We start from the raw sequence: 17,230 nt of genomic DNA, 5'->3' as shown, positions 1-17,230 counted from the left end.
ACGTGTGCTAATCTCGGAGGTGCCGCACGTGCAGTGCTTGGATTGGATTGGATCGTGACGCGAGTACGACTACGCCAACCATGATTTTTAGATCGTTAACGCTTTCGATCTACAAAAGTACATAGACACACTCCCCCCTCTCATTGCTAGCATCTCCATAGACAGATCTTTGGGTGTTTTGTAGGAAAATTATTGTTTTCCATGCAACGTTCCCCATCACTACCAGTGCTGCTGACCGAACTATCAACTTCGTCTGTTCGTCCATAACCTAGGGGACATCGATGGTGCGATGAGCAATGGGGAAATCAATACTACACCTTGCCTAATGACCTAACAAACAACCTAACATAGAGGGAGGAGGGGTTTCCATGTTGTTTACCGGCTTCAGAGACGATGATGACAAAGGAGGGGGCATGGCTGAGTCGAGGAGGTCCATACGGTGGAGAAGAGGAAGGGGAGACGCAACTCCTGCTGCTGTCGTCTCCGTCGAGCCGCTTCCGCAGATCTGAGTCGCCGCCGTCGCCGATGCTAATAACAAAGGAAGTGCTTGTCCTAGAGCTAGTGGTGACCAAGTAAATGAGGCGATGAGGCTATATTTCGCGCCTTCCTGCCTCGGTCGATTTCCATCCCCCGCCATCTCCACTCGATTTCGCCTTTGCACTGTTTCATGTGCGTCGCATCCCTTTTGCGCCGCACTCAGCCTAGCTCTTTAGAAACCACCGATTTGAGGTTTCTAGCGAGCCAGGCTTTGGACTGCTTTAAGGTTCGTGCCGATGCAAGCCAGCCTACCCTGTTTGCAATCAAGCACGTTTTTCTTGACCCAACTCGGCCTGGTTGGTGGTAATGCAGGCAACCAAACACGTTCAACGTGTATTATTGATAAATTTGCACGCAAGTACTGCGTGTTACTTTGAATAATTGGCATGGGGTATTGCCAAGAGTGCACGCACTGTTAGTGTCGAATCAGCTCGACGAACAAATGTGGCTTGACGGTGAAATTATGTGTTCGGATTGGCCAAGGACTTTTGCCCCATGCAATTTTTGTTGATCACCACTTTTCGTTTTTCAAATTTGTGGATGAATAGTGCTCACACGTGCCAAGTTTATGAACCAGTCAGTGCATTAATTCTTAGAAGAAAAAACCAAATGAAAGTAGCCATCCAACTTCAGACGAGGGTTAACCGAGCTCGAGCTCATATGAGCTCAGGTGAACAGTAAAATACGAAGAAAAAAATTGAATCTTTGTGGCAAACTTTAACAAATGTTTTTAATGCTTGCAAAGTTTCATCATATAATGACATTTGTGGAAGTCGCCGCAAAAACAACAAAATCGATTCTTCGAAAAAATTTATATTCAAAACATTTTGGAGCATCAACTTTTTTCCACGACTTCCACGTATATCATTTCATAATGAAACTTTACAAGCATTGACAGTATTTGTCACAAAAAATCAGATTTATTAAAATTTATTTTGATTTTACCGTTCATCCGAGCTCGAGCTGAGACTGGCATTTTCGTCCAACTTCCCAAATCAACGAGTGGAGACGAGGACCAAACAAAACCCATCTTTGTGGGTGGTTCTCCTGCAGCACCACATTTTTAAAACAGAGCCATGCATCACCAAGGGACTGACACCAACGGCGACGTCGATTTTTCTCACTTGAAAAAGGAGGAGCTGCTACGTCCAAAGTACGGTACCCGTCGGAATCGGCACAAAAAAGGTTGGCGAGCGTCCAATCAACAAGGACAGTTTCCCTCGCGACGCGACGCAACGCAGAGCGGAAAGGCAGGGCGCCTGATCTGGAGCCTAGTGGAAGCAAAAGCTGAAGCGCGAGACGCATTCCCGCGTGGCGTGGTGTGTGCGCACTGCAGCCGATTTGGCGTTTGACCGGCCGGCCGGCCGGGCGCCACACAGCTTCCCCCCGCCGCGGTGCGTGACGGCCGAACCACCACCCGATCCGATCCCTCCACTCGAGCGAGGGAGGAATCGACAGGTCTCGGGTGAAACAAGATCTTCTTGGGTGGTGGCCGGTCAGGTGAGGTGTGCCGTGCCCCCACCACCAAGAATGCAAGCTGGGTCTGCTCTTGCCTCGTTTGTTTCGTCTCTTTGGACACATCGACCACGCCCGAGGACGGCTCCAAGTTGTACGGGTGGCCAGCGGTGGTTACACAAACAAGGCTTAGTGGAGTACTACACTCCCAAACTCGTGTTTTCCCTTGCTTCACAAGAATCACGAGTGACCAGTCGGAGCATATCACAAGAATTACCGGTGCAGGATCGCTTCTAAATTATTTATCTCGGAAAATGATGTATCTAGAACTAAAATACGTCTAGATACATCCATTTTCGCGACAAATAATTCCAAACGGAGAAAGTAAAAGATAAAAATCACGTGCCTACACCCTGCAATATTTTTGTAAACACAACACAATCGCAGAAGCTCACATACATGCATATACACTTATCCCTATGAGCACACCCACGTCCTATAAGCGTCTTCGAGATAGTGAGCCGGTACAACATCTTAAGATCGACGAAATTATCACAAACGTCTCGTAGTCGATGAAAACGTCTCCCCCACAGATGAACATCGCCGAAGGCCTAACAAAAATCCAAAAAAATGCAATCAGCAATGTCGAGCATAGAACCCGTATACGAAACCTAATGATACGAGCTACGATCAGTTAACCCTTCAATCCTGCAATGTGGTACCCTGCAATAGTACCCGCCTGCATTTCTGGAATTCTGAGCTGATCCAAGGAGCCATCAGGTTGGTTGTAATGGGAAGTATCTTATACTAGTATCATGCATATGATACTAGTGTATGATACTACCTCCCTAAGGCTAGTCATGGTGGGGAGTAACTTAGAGTAGTAACATGCATACGTTATTACTCTATGTTACTACCCTTATAGTGGGAAATGTCATATGTGTAGTACCATACACATGTTCGTTTATTGTCTTGTAGACTCATTTTGCATTGGAAAGCGTTATGTGATGGTAACATATTAGGTTACTCTATTTGCCCCTCTCCTCATTAATTACTTGCCACATCAACATTTTTGCTTATGTGGCGTCTATGTTACTACCTATGTTACTCCCACTATGACCAGCCGCATAGTATCATATTCCCTCCTTTTCGGTTTATAGGGCTTATCTCAAAATTTTAGTTTTTCCATTTTATAAGACTCAATTTGGTTGTTTCCCATCACATGTTCAGATTCCAAGGTGCATTGAATCATTGCATGCAAGTATTGAGAGAAATTGACCAATGCATGTACTTTATGCATGCATGCATTGCCATTAATGCATTGATAAGCATAATTTTTTGAGAAAAACAAGAGCATTATTTGGGTGCTTTTGCAAACTACAAAAAATATTCCACCACTCACCATCTACCTTGGTTGGTGAGTATACTAGTATCATGTAGTACTTTATTTATTGTCATGCATGTCATATAGTAGTATAGCATTTATTATGATGCGGTATGATGATATGATACTCAACCCTTTCTTTCTTCATTTAATTCTATGACACATCATTTTTTCGAGAGCACGCGAAAGGCGTGCCTTAGCTTTACAGAAAGGGAGAAACAATATGTACAAGATTTACATGGCTGCAGGCATCACCCACGACGTGCCTGCCATCTCCTGAAAACCCCCTAGGCTACTACTCACAAAATTGTAGAACTCCACTCCCTCTAGCTAGAGCCCACAGGTGGCGCTCCCTGAAAATATTTCCGACCAGTTCTTGCTCATTACACAGGTTATTCCTACCAAAAACTCTACCATTCCGTTGCTTCCATATACTCCAGCAAATCAACATGACAAAAGAGTCGAAGTCCTTTCGGTGTGTCTTGGGCATCCTCTCCCTCGAAGCCACCCACCACTCTTCCACCTTTTCATGCCCATCGGGTATCAGCTGCAGAGGTATCCCGACCTTGGAAAAACATTCGAACCAGACCTGTCTGGCATAGACGCATTGTGCAAGGATGTGATCCACCGTGTCCTGCTCCTGACCACACAAGAAGCATGCAGATATCATATCCTGCAAACCGTGTCGAACTCGCCTATCTGACGTCCAGATCCTATATTGGACGGCCAACCACATAAATATCTTGCATGAGAGAGGTGCCCTGCTTTTCCATATCGCGTCTGCAAGCTGGAATTGCACCCCTCCCTCACACATCATCGCGTACGCCGAAGCAGCCGAGTAAGTGCCCGCACCGTTCCACCTCCATATCATTCTGTCCTCCTCTCCCGTGCGCAGCTCAAAGTTCATAATGACCTCGCAAAGCCTAATGAGCTGGGCGAGCCCGTCTGTATCCAGTTCTCCCCTGATATCGTTCATCCAATTGTGCAAAAGTAGGCCGTCCTTGACCAATCGTCAGTTGAGCACCTGGGTTTTCACTTTGGCCACAAGCATGGGCGCCAGCTCGCTCACCGTCGATCCCCTCACCCATCTGTCCTTCCAGAACAGAGCCTTAGTGCCATCGCCTACCTGCCAATGGACCAAGCTCGAGAAGGCTAGGCATACATCCTTGTCCACGAAAGAATTAAGGCCTTGCCATGGTTTACTGTCATCATATCTCTTGAGCCATTCCCATCTCATCCTGAGAGCAATGCCATGGCGGTGAAGATCAATCACTCCCAACCCATCCATCTGTTTCGGCCTGCACACCCTCTGCCACGCCACCGCGCACTTTCCCCCATGAATATGATCGGAGCCGGCCCAAAAAAAATGCACGACATCCACTGTCCACCTTATCCAGCGCCCACTTTGGTGCCTCGGCCACAAGCAGGTGGTGTGTGGGTCTCACACGCATCACTTGGTTCACGAGGATCAGCCGGCCCGGCCGGGGCACCAGCCCTCTCTGCCATCCCGGTAGAATCTTCAGAGCCGTGTCCACAATAGGTTGCCAGTCTGATCTTGTCAGATGTTTAGTGCTCAGTTGCAGCCCTAAGTATTTGCACGTGAAATTGGCGATCTGCCATGGCACCATGCTCCGAACCAATATCTCGTCGTCTTCGTTGCTTCTAATGAGGATGGCCGATGACTTGGCGAAGTTTACTTTGAGCCCGAATGCTTCTCCAAATATCCTCAGTGCTTCCACAACAAAGGACATGTCTGCAAGTGTTGGTTTGATGAAAAGCACCACGTCATCGGCATACAGGGACAGCCTTTGCAACGGTCCACACCCGTTAAACTTCCCCAATAACTGTGAATGATGCGCCTTCACGATGATCGCTGTCAACACATCCATAGCAACGACGAAAAGCAGAGGTGAGAGGGATTCACCTTGCCTTAACCCACAAGCGTGCCTAAACTTGTTCCCAGTAGATCCATTCACCACGATTCGGGAGCTGGCAGTAGACACATCATCAAAATTGCCTAGTTGGCATGTATGATACTAGCTATGATACTACCATTACAACCATACGACGAGTTGGTGGATTTATTAATAAAAGGGAACAAAATAATGAACCCAACCAACAAGCCCGGACGGAAGTGATACAATAACTAAGAGCATCTCCAGCCGCGCCCCTAACAAGGCCCCCCAGGCGACTTTTCGGCAGCCGGCGCCAAAAAATCGGCCCAGTCGCGCCCCCAAGGGCCCATTTTCGCCGGCTCGGGCCGAAATTGGCACCGGACAAATCGTTTTTGGCGCGAAAGAGCCGCGGGCCCTCCTTGCCAGTGACTCGTATCTCTCCTCGCCGCTACGTCGTCCTCATTGCCTCGTTTCCCGTGGCGAATCAATGCCAAAGCTGCCGCGGCTGCCGCGCTGGTCAGCCTCCATTGATGCCTCACGACTGGCGCAGTGAAGACCGGACGACGCGCGTCCCCTCGCCCGCCACGCGTACACGCGGTGGCCACGTGTACGCGCGACGCCTCGGCCTATATAAGTCGACCCCCGACGCGCCGGTGACACGCACAGAGTCTCCACCGCCGATGCACCATTGCTCCCCCTTCTTTCCTCTCCTCTCGCCGTCTCCAGTTAGCATGGCCGAGCGCTTCCCAAGCGACGGCGCGGTGGCGAACGGCTTCGGCCGCCGCCACCTTCACGAGGACGAAACTCGTCTCCTCTTCGAGGCCGAGTACCCAGTCCCGCCGGACATGCGGGTGCCCGAGGCATGGAGAATCAGCGCCCGCGGGGTCCCGGTGCCACCGCCGCCTACCGGGGCGGCGGGGCGTGCGGAGATCGCGCGTATCCGCGCTCCCTGCCGCGGGCGGTGAGGGAAGGACCACGGTACATCCCCGACAACCCGCTTTGGGAGCCATACTTCCGCCGCCACCACGCCGAACAGCCCGAGGCCACCAACGACGTCGTGCCCTCCGGAAAGCTCAACTCCGAGGGGCGGCACCGATGGTGGGGCGTGCCCGGTCGCACGCTGGAGGCCGTCCTCGAGTACATCAAGGGCGGCAACACGCCGATGCTCGAGTACCCCGCTCCCCCGTCCTTCTCTCGCCGACGTGGGAGCTCGTGGACGCCGAGGCGCATGGAGCAGCCCAGGGCGTCCTCCTCCTCGTCCGGCCGCTCGTCCGGCTCTCCCTGCCTCCGCCCCGTCAAGCCGGAGCCCCAGGACACGCCTGTCAGCCGGCGCACCCGCAACTCCGGCGTCTGCATCGGCGACTCCACCCCCCCTCTGGCCGCCTCGTCCTCGTCGCGCCCAAGCCGGAGCCCGGCCTCCTCGCGGAGTACGGGGAGATAGCCCGGCCCGACTTCTCCGACGAGGAGGCCCTACAGTGGACACGGGACGACTACCTCCGCGACGAGATGGTCCGGCAGCGCCGAGCCCTGGAGGAGATAGCCGCCCACAAACGTGGGCGCGAGGACGAACACGACGTCGTGATCCTTGACAGCGACGACGAAGAGGACGCCCCTGGACCGTCCAGCCCGCCGCGCCAACTGGGGGAGGGTTGCAGCAGGGACGGCGGCCGCGACGGCGGCGACGACGGCGACGGCGACTACACGCGGTTCTACAGCCTCCTCGACATGTAGAACTGCAAGGGCGGAGGGCGGCGAGGGAGACGACGAGGAGCAGCCTAGTAGCTTTTTTTTCTTTTTTGTAAAATATTTTTAAATATGGACGAACTGCCGAAGTTTGGTTGAATTTACGCCGTGTTTGTGCCGTAATTTAAATTTTCAAAAAAACATGGGCGTCGCGACGGGGGGCGTGATGCCCCAGCGCGCGGTTTAACGCCGGTACGTTTTCAGAGGCGATTTTTAACGCCTCCTTAGAGCATGGTTAATAAGAGAGCCGGCTGTTGGCTATATGCCAAGGCCATGTCACATACAACCTTCATTACAGCCCACTTGTACAATAGATTGACTATACACTGGCTATTAGAATGACTATAGTAATCAATGTTTGCATGTGCATGGAGACAAGGAAGCTCACCTGATTGGGAGAGAAGAAAGAACGCCCAGCTTTTTACCTTGCACACGACTGCATGTGGGTTACTTTTTCTTGTTTCTAGAGCTAGAGCCGGCGATGAGTGAAGCGCCCGCTTCCTTCTCTTTCTTTCCTTCTTTCTCTTTCAGCTAGGATATTGATGATGTGGAATGGCTTATAGCCTGCTGATTAGGATTTATTGTACTTACTTTTAGGGGCCAACGGCTGGAGATGCTCTAACAAAAATGAAGACTGCTTCCCCTACAAATCGCTGCTCTGCTTCCGCCGGCTGCACCTCCAACCTGCACGCACAGTCACGCACAACTCACGCATTCCCCCCACTTTCTTTCTTCCCCGACACGGGCACGCACGCACACGGCTGCCCTGCGCCCACACACGCTTCGGCCCTTCCTTCCAAAATCTAAACCCCACTCCGACCGCCCCCCCTCCGGCGATGCTGATGCGTCGCCGCCGCCAGCGCCCGGTCCTCCCCCGCCTCCTCCTCGCCACCCTGCTCATCGCGTCGGCCGTCGCATTCCTCCCCCGCGCGGCCGGCGACGCGGCCGAGGCGGGCGACGAGGGCCGCGTGGGCGAGGCGGTCGCGGCGGTGGAGCGCGCCGACGCCGCGGCCGCGGCCCTGGGGGCCGCCGAGGCCGGCGGGGAGGCGGCTCAGGGCAATGCCACGACCAAGGAGCACAGCCTCGCCGACATGATCGACCGCGCGCTGGAGAAGGAGTTCCCCGACTCGGAGGGCGACCAGGGCGGCGGAGGTGCGTGGATCTGACTCCCGACGTTCTCCCCGCGATCCGCCTCGTTGGCTCCCGTGGCGCGGGGATCTGGTTTGGGCGCGTGTCGGCGGCCGGCCGCCTAGATCTCGGCCCCGGCTGCTGCGCTCTGCTGGGAATTGACCAATCCTGCCTGTTTTTCGGTGTTTGGATTGAACTGCCTCGTCCTAATCTCTCCTGCTATGATTTTGCAGAGACGGACCCCGGCAGCTTCAACAACACGGTCGCGGAGAAGCAGGTGATTCATCTGCGCAGTTTTGTTTGTGTGTGGTCGGATTGTTCGTTGACAATGATTATGGAACCTGGTTAAAATTTTGCATTATTACGATGTTCATGAAATGGTTGTTCAGGCCTTGCCGACTCTCTAGATTTAGGAGAATACTTAATTATATGCGCGCTTTAACTTCTAAATTGGTCTCCTTTTACATGCTGTTTAATTTCATAAATATAACTAGCGTTGATACGACTGAATATGTATTGCATGCGTGGAATATCATCGATGTCTTGGATGGAATTGACATTTGGACAGAGGTTACACCATGAATAATGACGAAGCATTCAGTTATCCTTCCATGTATCATTCTGTAGGTTTTGCACCTGTTGACCAATTATTCAGCCTACTGGCCTTTTGACTTAGTGAAATTAAAGGAGTTGATGTTTTCCTAATGCCGACTACAATACCTTGAATGGTGTTTACTGTGCTAGGTTAGATTATGAATCAAAAACTAATATTTGCTTATGGTACCTGACTAACTTTGTGAAACAATTGTTGTGGTGTAAGTTATTACTCCCTCCGTCCGGAAATACTTGTCATCAAAATGAATAAAAGGGGATGTATCTAGATGTATTTTAGTTTTAGATACATCCTTTTTTGTCCATTTTAATGACAAGTATTTTCGGACGGAGGGAGTACTTACTAATAGAACTCATTTGAGTTTTGCATAAATCTCCTAGTGCTGTGTTCCAGCTGACAGTCATTTAGTCATTTGATCTTCTACATGATACACCTATGATCTACAGCTACTTCGAGTTGCATCCAACTATCCTATTATATTTCTCAATTCTGTGTTCAGTTACGTTCTCAATTTGTAGATATACCACCCTTCCATTTTGAAGCAAATAATGGTTTTTATGTGGATATAAATTGCAAAAGTTGATGCATTCATACTTTATATCTCCAGTCGCACTGCACTTGGCTCGTGTTGCTCTTGTTTGTGTAAAATTGCTGGTTATACTTATCTTGTTTTGTACTACCCTGCCAGGGAGTTCTGGAAACTGTGGCCAGAAGAGTAACGAAGAAGAATGAGACCAAAGACAATAAGTATGTTCCTATTATATATTTGACTATTTTTCTGTTTCTCTGTGAAGTGGATTTAAGTATTTAACCTTTATGATTATTTCACAATCAGTAGCAAATATCCCAAGTTTACGTTTTTTCAATCCCCAGCTCATTCCCATTCAAGGAGGTTTTCTTGGATCGGTCAGAGCAAGAGGATGTTCCCACGTTGATTGATCGGAAGGTACAGGCGCTATAATTCATTGCAGATTTTTTTTAAGCTTTTTTGCTGTGAATGCAATAGTGTTATTTTATTTTACTCTGTTTTACCTGTGTGCTGTATTAACACAACTGCAATTCCAGGATAATGTTTTTATTATATCAAATCGGAAGTCAAAGTACCCTGTACTGCAGCTGGACCTTACGTATGTGACCTAATTATTGCTGAGGATGAGCAAAAATAAAGTATCTGCCTTACTCATAACTTGGTTTGTATGTGAATTACTGTAGGTTGATCTCAGATCTTGTTGTCGTTATTGTATCTGCTACTTGTGGTGGAATTGCCTTTGCTTGCCTTGGACAACCAGTGAGTGCTTCTTTTGTCTCAAATCTCATTTCTGCGCGATTATGTGTATGGACTATGTAAGACATACATTTTTATATGGCTATTTATAATATACTTAAGATTACGAGTGACCTAAAGAAATTAAAAAAATACTTTGCAGGTCATTACAGGTTATTTGCTTGCTGGTTCTATAATTGGCCCTGGAGGTTTTAGCTTTGTCAACGAACTGGTGCAAGTAGGGTGCTTTTGCTTTGTTGGTTGCTTTTCTTGATGTTTAGTTGTCATTATTCTTATATGAAAAATTGCATGCACTTTTGTCCAACCATTTCACTGCTTCAGCAGATGATCAGATCATGCCTGATATATTATATACAATTAATCTTAAACGTAGTAATGAATGTTTACTTTTGACTTGTTTTCATACCCTACCAAGTTTACGAGAACATTTCATAATGAGTATATGTGATTGTGTGCATTTCGCGCAATTAATAATATGATTTCTGCTTTTTCTTCCAGGTTGAGACAGTAGCTCAGTTTGGTGTGATATTTCTCCTTTTTGCTCTAGGACTTGAGTTTTCTACCGCAAAAGTATCCATCTTTGTTTTCTAATACATTTATTAGATATTTGTAGCAATGTCAATATGCAGTTAACTAAATAAATGGTGTTTCAACTTTGTCTCAGCTACGAGCTGTACGCGCAGTTGCCGTTCTTGGAGGATTGCTGCAAATTATACTTTTTATGTTCCTTTGTGGTATTTCTGCGACGGTATGTTTATGTCTTTGCTGCTCATGCTATGATGAAAAATTATTTGAATTGCAATTATTTGCTGCACGAACAAGATCTATTGTTTAGATTCATTTGCATGTTCCACAATTGACGTGAAGAGATCACTAGTATATTGCCATTGATGCAATCAAGTTCTACCAATAAATTCACTGGTTCAGTTCTGTAGCTTTTGGCTTTCTGGCATGTGTTTGATACTCCCTCTGTAAAGAAATATAAGATCGTTTTGATATAGTGATCTAAACGATCTTATATTTCTTTAAAGAGGGAGTACAAAATTAAGGCCAGGGTTGTAAAGGCATTGCCTTTGCATTGCCATGTTTTCCAGTCTGCTGTAGGCAGATGGCCGGAGCCTTTGCCGCTTTATGAGCCTGAGCTTCTCAGATCTGGAGCCTGGAGGAGGGTTAAAGGGTCCTGGTGGTCAAGGCTACCGCTGCCACCCCTCCATGTCACTTCTGCTGATTTATTTTGCTGTCGCTTCCTCTGCCTCTCTCCAGCTCTAGCAAGGTCAGCCATTGAGCATTACAGGAGCTGGGGCACAAGGCAAAATATCAGGAGGTAATCTGGTGGCAGCAGGGGAGGGTGGTTGGGGTGTGCAAGAGGGGGTTAAGAAGAAGACACTAGTGTGACAGGGGATGGAGAGTGGATATTCGAGATGCAGGAGAGTGGGAAGGAGAAGTGCAGTGGCTGCTGTGGTAGCCAAATAGAAATTAGGGAATGGGATGAGATATTTTAACTTGGCTTTTGGGATTTGGAGAAGTAGTGTGATGACTATTTAGAGGCCCATATCTTGTCTGTTTCTCACTGATACATGTGTGTCACTGCTTCATTAGGTAATAACATCATCTAGCTATCTCCATGGTGGGCCACATGTCATCATGTCGCCCTTTGGTCGCCCAGCTCGCTAGAGTGCCGTGAAAACTTTGTTTATGCTGTTTCTTTCTTTTTTCCTGGCTTTACATATTTCTTTGATTTTCTAGTTCTGTCCTCGGAAAGCACATGCCTGGCAGTTCTATTCTATTTTGCTTATTTTCATTACTGCATTGCAGCTATGTGGGGGTAAAACAAAGGAAGGTGTTTTTGTTGGCGTTCTTCTTTCTATGTCTTCGACAGCAGTGGTAATTTTTAAATATCACTCACACACTCCTTGCTTTTGAACAATGATCCACAATGTTATGTTCCTCATTGGTTCACTGCAGAATGTTAGTTTGTTTTTGGGCTTGTGCCACATATCCTCTCAAAGCGATCTCACCTTGGTGTAAACAAACTTAGTTCTTGCTGGTTTGTGGTAGAACCATTAACTATACCATACATGATTAATGCCAGAAGGGTTTTCATTTTAGTACACCTAATTTTGCATATGATATCTGACCCTGTATTTAACTGGTCTTCTGAATGTTGTATAAATTGCTATTTGCTCATGCTCATTCTAGATTCATTTCACTCTGCTCAACATTAGTGATTCTTTTTGGTTGCAGGTTTTAAAATTTTTGATGGAAAAAAATAGTATCAATGCACTTCATGGCCAAGTGACGGTTGGCATACTCGTATTGCAGGTGTGTTAGACATACGTTATATCTTGTCTTTTTTTGTAGGATTGAATTTGTAAAGATGCATATTTGCTTGCTTCTGTTTATGAATCGAATGGCTTTCAGTTCCACACAAAAAAGTTGAAAGATACTGAATGATAAAGCCTGGCTCAAGACTTGTGTATTTTACCTGATCTATGTCAGTTGCTATCTATTGACACCCCTTCCTCTCAGGATTGTGCTGTTGGTCTTCTGTTTGCACTTCTTCCAATTTTGAGTGGCGCCTCTGGTCTTCTTCATGGAGTTGCGTCAATGACAAAATCGTAAGTGCCGTGTAAAGCCTGAAAATTTCTAGTGACTAAATATTTATTTTTTCCAATATTCTCAGGCTTGTACTATTAATATAAACAATAAGTATGAAACTGCACAGTAAATTCGTGTAATCTCAATGTTTCTGCGGGTGTACTTTACATACCAGTGCCTACTTGAGTCGAGTGTCAACAAATATGACCTGTCTTGTATCTTGTCACATGACTTATCATACTGTCCTATGTATATTTGGTCTACCTGTAACGTACTTATACAGAAGTTTGCTACAACATAATTAGGTATTGGATAAATTAAAATTTTATTATGACATAAATTTCCAATATTCTCAGGCTTGTGCTATTAATATCGTTCCTGGGAATTCTCTCTATCCTCTCCCGTACTTGCGTGCCTTGGTTTCTTAAGCTGATGATAAGTCTTTCGTCTCAGGTGAGTATACTGTGGGCAAACAGAACATTAATGATGCTTTGAGTTTTCGTTAGAACATTACATTGAAGTTATACTAATGTTCGTTGCTGCATCGTGTAGACAAATGAACTGTACCAGTTGGCAGCAGTTGCATTCTGCCTGTTATTTGCTTGGGTGAGTCTTTTTACAGGCCAAAAGTTTTGCTATTACCTGGACAAAAGTTTTGCTTAATATGAATCCGGTAAAAGAGGGCTGAAAATGCTTAAAATATTGTAAACCAGACAGAACAATAAAATGCAAATATTTTTCTTTCTGGGCTTGCCTTTATTTTAACTACAATGTTCAAGATGGATGTGACACATGGATTTTGATGGATATGCAAGCTTATATTCTATCCAACACCATGCCTGCAGTATTTTCCCTCTATTTTGCACATGCTTCTTCAGTTTTTCTCAATCATATATTTTGTTATTATTTGTTAATTTACACTTTTTAAACAAATTTACTTGCATATATATCTTTGATAGTTGTACTCTTCTATCTTGAAATTATCTCTTCTAGGACTATGTCGATATATCTGTTACTTATATGTGGCCTTCCTTCCATGGTGCAGTGCAGTGATAAATTGGGTCTGAGTCTTGAGTTGGGTTCATTTGCAGCTGGCGTTATGATATCAACAACCGATCTTGCTCAACATACTCTTGAACAAGTAATTCCTTGCTAATACCTTGTACACTTTGTTTTTGTGTTGTAAGATTTTTGCATATTTCTCTATAGGGAAGAGGAGCTACCAGCTAGTATTTGCTTTGATCTTTCTTCTACTCACAGCTAGACTCTTGTAGTTAGTAATTCTTTATATGTTCTCTTATTTCAGGTTTGTTCTTTCTGCAGATTGAACCAATTCGAAATCTCTTTGCCGCCCTTTTCCTTGCCAGCATTGGGATGCTAATTAATGTCCATTTTCTGTGGAACCATGTGGATATACTTCTTGCAGCTGTAATTTTGGTGATAACAATAAAGACATTTATTGTCTCTATTGTCGTAAAAGGGTTTGGCTATAACAACAAAACATCTCTTCTTGTAAGTCTTTCTAGTCTCTGTTAGAATGGGCTCCCATCTGCTATCGCTCATGCAGTCACACTTACCTCGTTTTTTCTACAGGTCGGCATGTCTCTTGCACAAATTGGAGAGTTTGCTTTTGTTCTTCTTAGCCGTGCTTCAAGCATCCATCTGATTGAGGTTATTTCTCTATATATTTGTTCCTCACGTGTTGCGACATTACCCTCGTTGGCTATGCTGCTTTAGTCATAAAGCACATATACGCCTTGGTACTTGTTTCTGAGAGTTGCCACCTCTGGCTTACTTTTCTAGTAGTTTAAGATAGCCAAGCATAATCAATACTAAATGTCTTTTGCTGAGGATTTCAATGTCCTGTAAGTACCGGTGTTCCATTAAGTATGACGTTTAAGATGGCCAATCGTAATCTATCTAAATGAAATGAAGCGGTTGATATTTTAACTCTTATTTTGCTCGGCATAGTTTGTTGGCAGTACCTGTCTTGTCTTGTTTGGTCACCGCAAGACCATTGCTTCTCAATTTAGATCCATCTGTACTTTCATTTGACAGCTGCAATGCTTTTCCTCAGGGCAAGCTGTATCTGCTTCTTCTTGGCACCACAGCGCTTAGCTTGGTATGTACCTAATCGCTTCATTTCTTTTGTAAGCAACATTGTGTTATCTCTGTCGATGATAGATATCAAATATGTGGTGGAGTCTAAAATTAGAAGATGGTCACTGTGCCCACCGTCTCTACCTTTGATGACATTACGTTGTTATGAGTTATGTATGGTTAACTTACTGTTTTTTGTGCAGGTAACAACACCCCTGCTATTCAAAATGATCCCAGCCGTGGTCCACCTTGGTGTTCTTTTGAGATGGTTTTCCGTCGATAGCAATCAGGTGGAGGTACACGTTCATCTCAACTGAGTTCATCTTACCGATTGTTTTATCTGGAAATTTTTGCCAATCAATTCATCGGTTCTTCCATTTCAGCTGGGCCTAAAAGGCGAAGTCCTCCGCATTGATAGCGGCAAGCGCATAAATTTGATAATCCAAGGCCCACACGACTCATGACACACTTGGCACACCGCAAGCTACTTTTAGTATGGCTTAAGTTAACGAGCTCTGTAAAGTGTTTCCGCATGTAACGAAGAGTTTATAGCGCGTATGCACGGTTGGGCGGGAGTTGGAAGCAGAAGAAATCAGATCTCGTTCAAAGTGTGTGAGATCGACCCTTCCCCGCAGCGACGACTGGAAATGCAAGGGGAGGATTTCGCCAGCCTTGTGAGCAGTGGATGACGCGGGCAGTGAGTGCACTGCTCGCGGTGTGATCCCTCTAATGAGGGTTTTCTGTAGTATAAGAATGTAATCTGATTGATTGATTGATTGGATTAGCGCGATAGGATTTAGGCTTGACCGGTACACCACTGTATTAATTCCACAAAATGTGCAGAACGCCACCTGATCATGAATTTTGATGTGCAGTGAGTTTGCCATTGTCATTTCCCAGTGTAAGTTCCCATGCCTGCAGTCAGGAAAATCATTTTGTATGTGTCTCATTTTTTGGTAAGACGCCTATACTGTAACGTTTGAATGTTGGTCGTTGGATGCTATCTCGGAGCTTTATATCTCTGTGGGCAATTGGCTACCATTGCTATTTCCCGTACTTTGTTGCTGAGAACGACTGAACTACTGCCTCTCGCCTTGGTAGTTCTTTTTATGAGCTGGGGTCTCTTGCCTTGCATAGTTGGTTCTGTTAAGCATCTTGTTAGTATTGCATGTTAGTTAGTTCGTTCGTTTTGTATCTTTTCTTTATGTATTCCTTCTTTTGACTTTTGTTTATATTTAAAAAATACATGTTTAAAAACTACTCCCTTTGTTTCTAAATATAAGTCCTTTTAGGAATTTCATTATGGACATTTAGAAAAAATGTTCATGATATTTTATACATTATAAAAATTTAGTTTGCTTAATTTTGAGAAAATGTTTAGTACCTTAAAAATGTATGTAACATTTAAAAAATGTTTAAATGTTTCAAAAGTATCTTTTGTGACATTTTTCAAAAATGTATACACAACGTAAAATAATGTTCATGTATTTTTTAAATGGCACCACTCATAAAAAATGTAGGTGGCATTTTACAAAATGTTCACATGTTTCAAAAATATGTTAATGGCATTTAAAAAAATGTACATACAATTTAAAAATTGCTTGCATAACTATAAAAAATATTTCATACCATTCAAAATAAGTGTTGAAATGTGTATTTGAAAAATGTTTTACATGTATTTGTTAAAACGTTCAAACAATGTATTTGAAAAAAATGTTTGTCATGTATTTGAAAAAATGTCCAGCGTGTATAAAAATAGGGATAATTGATTTTATGCCTCTAGTTGGGTCACACTCGGCAGGTTTACCCCTAGTTTCCGAAAACACTTGTTGCTAACCAAACCACTTTGCTCCTCTTATGCTTTTGCCCTTTGACTGTTTGACCATCACTTTGAAAACATCATAAAAAATTCATACTAACTCAGAAAAATTCAAATAAGATATCAAAATGTTTAGAAGTGCATCACCTATATGTGCATGTCATTTGCATTCATGAAAAAAGTGTTGGTCAGTCCCCATCTCAGTTTTAGCTCATATGATCTTAGCATGAACAGTAAAATCTAAAAAAAATTTGGTGGCAAACTTTGACCAATGTTTTGAGTGCTTGCCAAGTCTCATAAGGGAATGTCATTCGTGGAATTCTTGGCAAAAAAACAAAACAAAAATCAATGCTCCAAAATTTCAATTTTTTTTTGCCACGACTGCCACGAATGTCATTCCCTTATGAAACTTGGCAAGCACTGAAAACATTGGTCAAGGTTTGCCACCAATTTTTTTTAGAATTTTTTTAGATTTTACTATTCATGCTAAGATCATATGAGCTAAAACTGAGATAGGGACTGGCTAGCACTTTTTTCATGAATGCAAATGACATGCACATATAGGTGATGCTTTTCTGAACATTTTGATATCTTATTTGATTTTTTTCTGAGTTAGTATGGATTTTTTATGAAGTTTTCAAAGTGATGGTCAAACGGTCAAAGGGCAAAAGCA

General features: G+C 44.9%; 1 protein-coding gene across 4 annotated transcripts; it reads left to right on the top strand.

The window, feature by feature from the left end:
* The first annotated feature begins 7,709 nt into the window (after positions 1-7,709).
* On the top strand, positions 7,710-15,741 carry LOC119336969 (K(+) efflux antiporter 6-like). Of its 4 annotated transcripts, none has more exons than XM_037609056.1 (20): positions 7,716-8,166; positions 8,376-8,419; positions 9,444-9,502; positions 9,629-9,701; positions 9,821-9,882; positions 9,968-10,043; positions 10,183-10,257; positions 10,539-10,610; positions 10,705-10,788; positions 11,856-11,924; positions 12,285-12,362; positions 12,570-12,658; positions 12,995-13,091; positions 13,191-13,244; positions 13,684-13,779; positions 13,962-14,150; positions 14,232-14,309; positions 14,716-14,760; positions 14,942-15,028; positions 15,122-15,741. In XM_037609056.1, exons 1-20 carry the CDS (start codon positions 7,851-7,853, stop codon positions 15,200-15,202), a joined length of 1,824 nt encoding a protein of 607 aa, XP_037464953.1. In that variant the 5' UTR covers positions 7,716-7,850; the 3' UTR covers positions 15,203-15,741. The 4 variants fall into 4 exon arrangements, with proteins under 4 accessions (XP_037464954.1, XP_037464955.1, XP_037464953.1 ...); XM_037609055.1 differs by having other exon boundaries at positions 7,718-8,166; positions 14,942-15,034; XM_037609057.1 differs by lacking the exons at positions 14,232-14,309; positions 14,716-14,760; positions 14,942-15,028; positions 15,122-15,741 and having other exon boundaries at positions 7,710-8,166; positions 13,945-14,146.
* The last annotated feature ends 1,489 nt before the right edge of the window (positions 15,742-17,230 follow it).

The sequence above is a fragment of the Triticum dicoccoides genome, chromosome 7B (genome assembly GCF_002162155.2).
Source record: "Triticum dicoccoides isolate Atlit2015 ecotype Zavitan chromosome 7B, WEW_v2.0, whole genome shotgun sequence".
Lineage (NCBI taxonomy): Eukaryota > Viridiplantae > Streptophyta > Magnoliopsida > Poales > Poaceae > Triticum > Triticum dicoccoides.
This window is presented reverse-complemented; position numbering and strand designations above follow the sequence as displayed.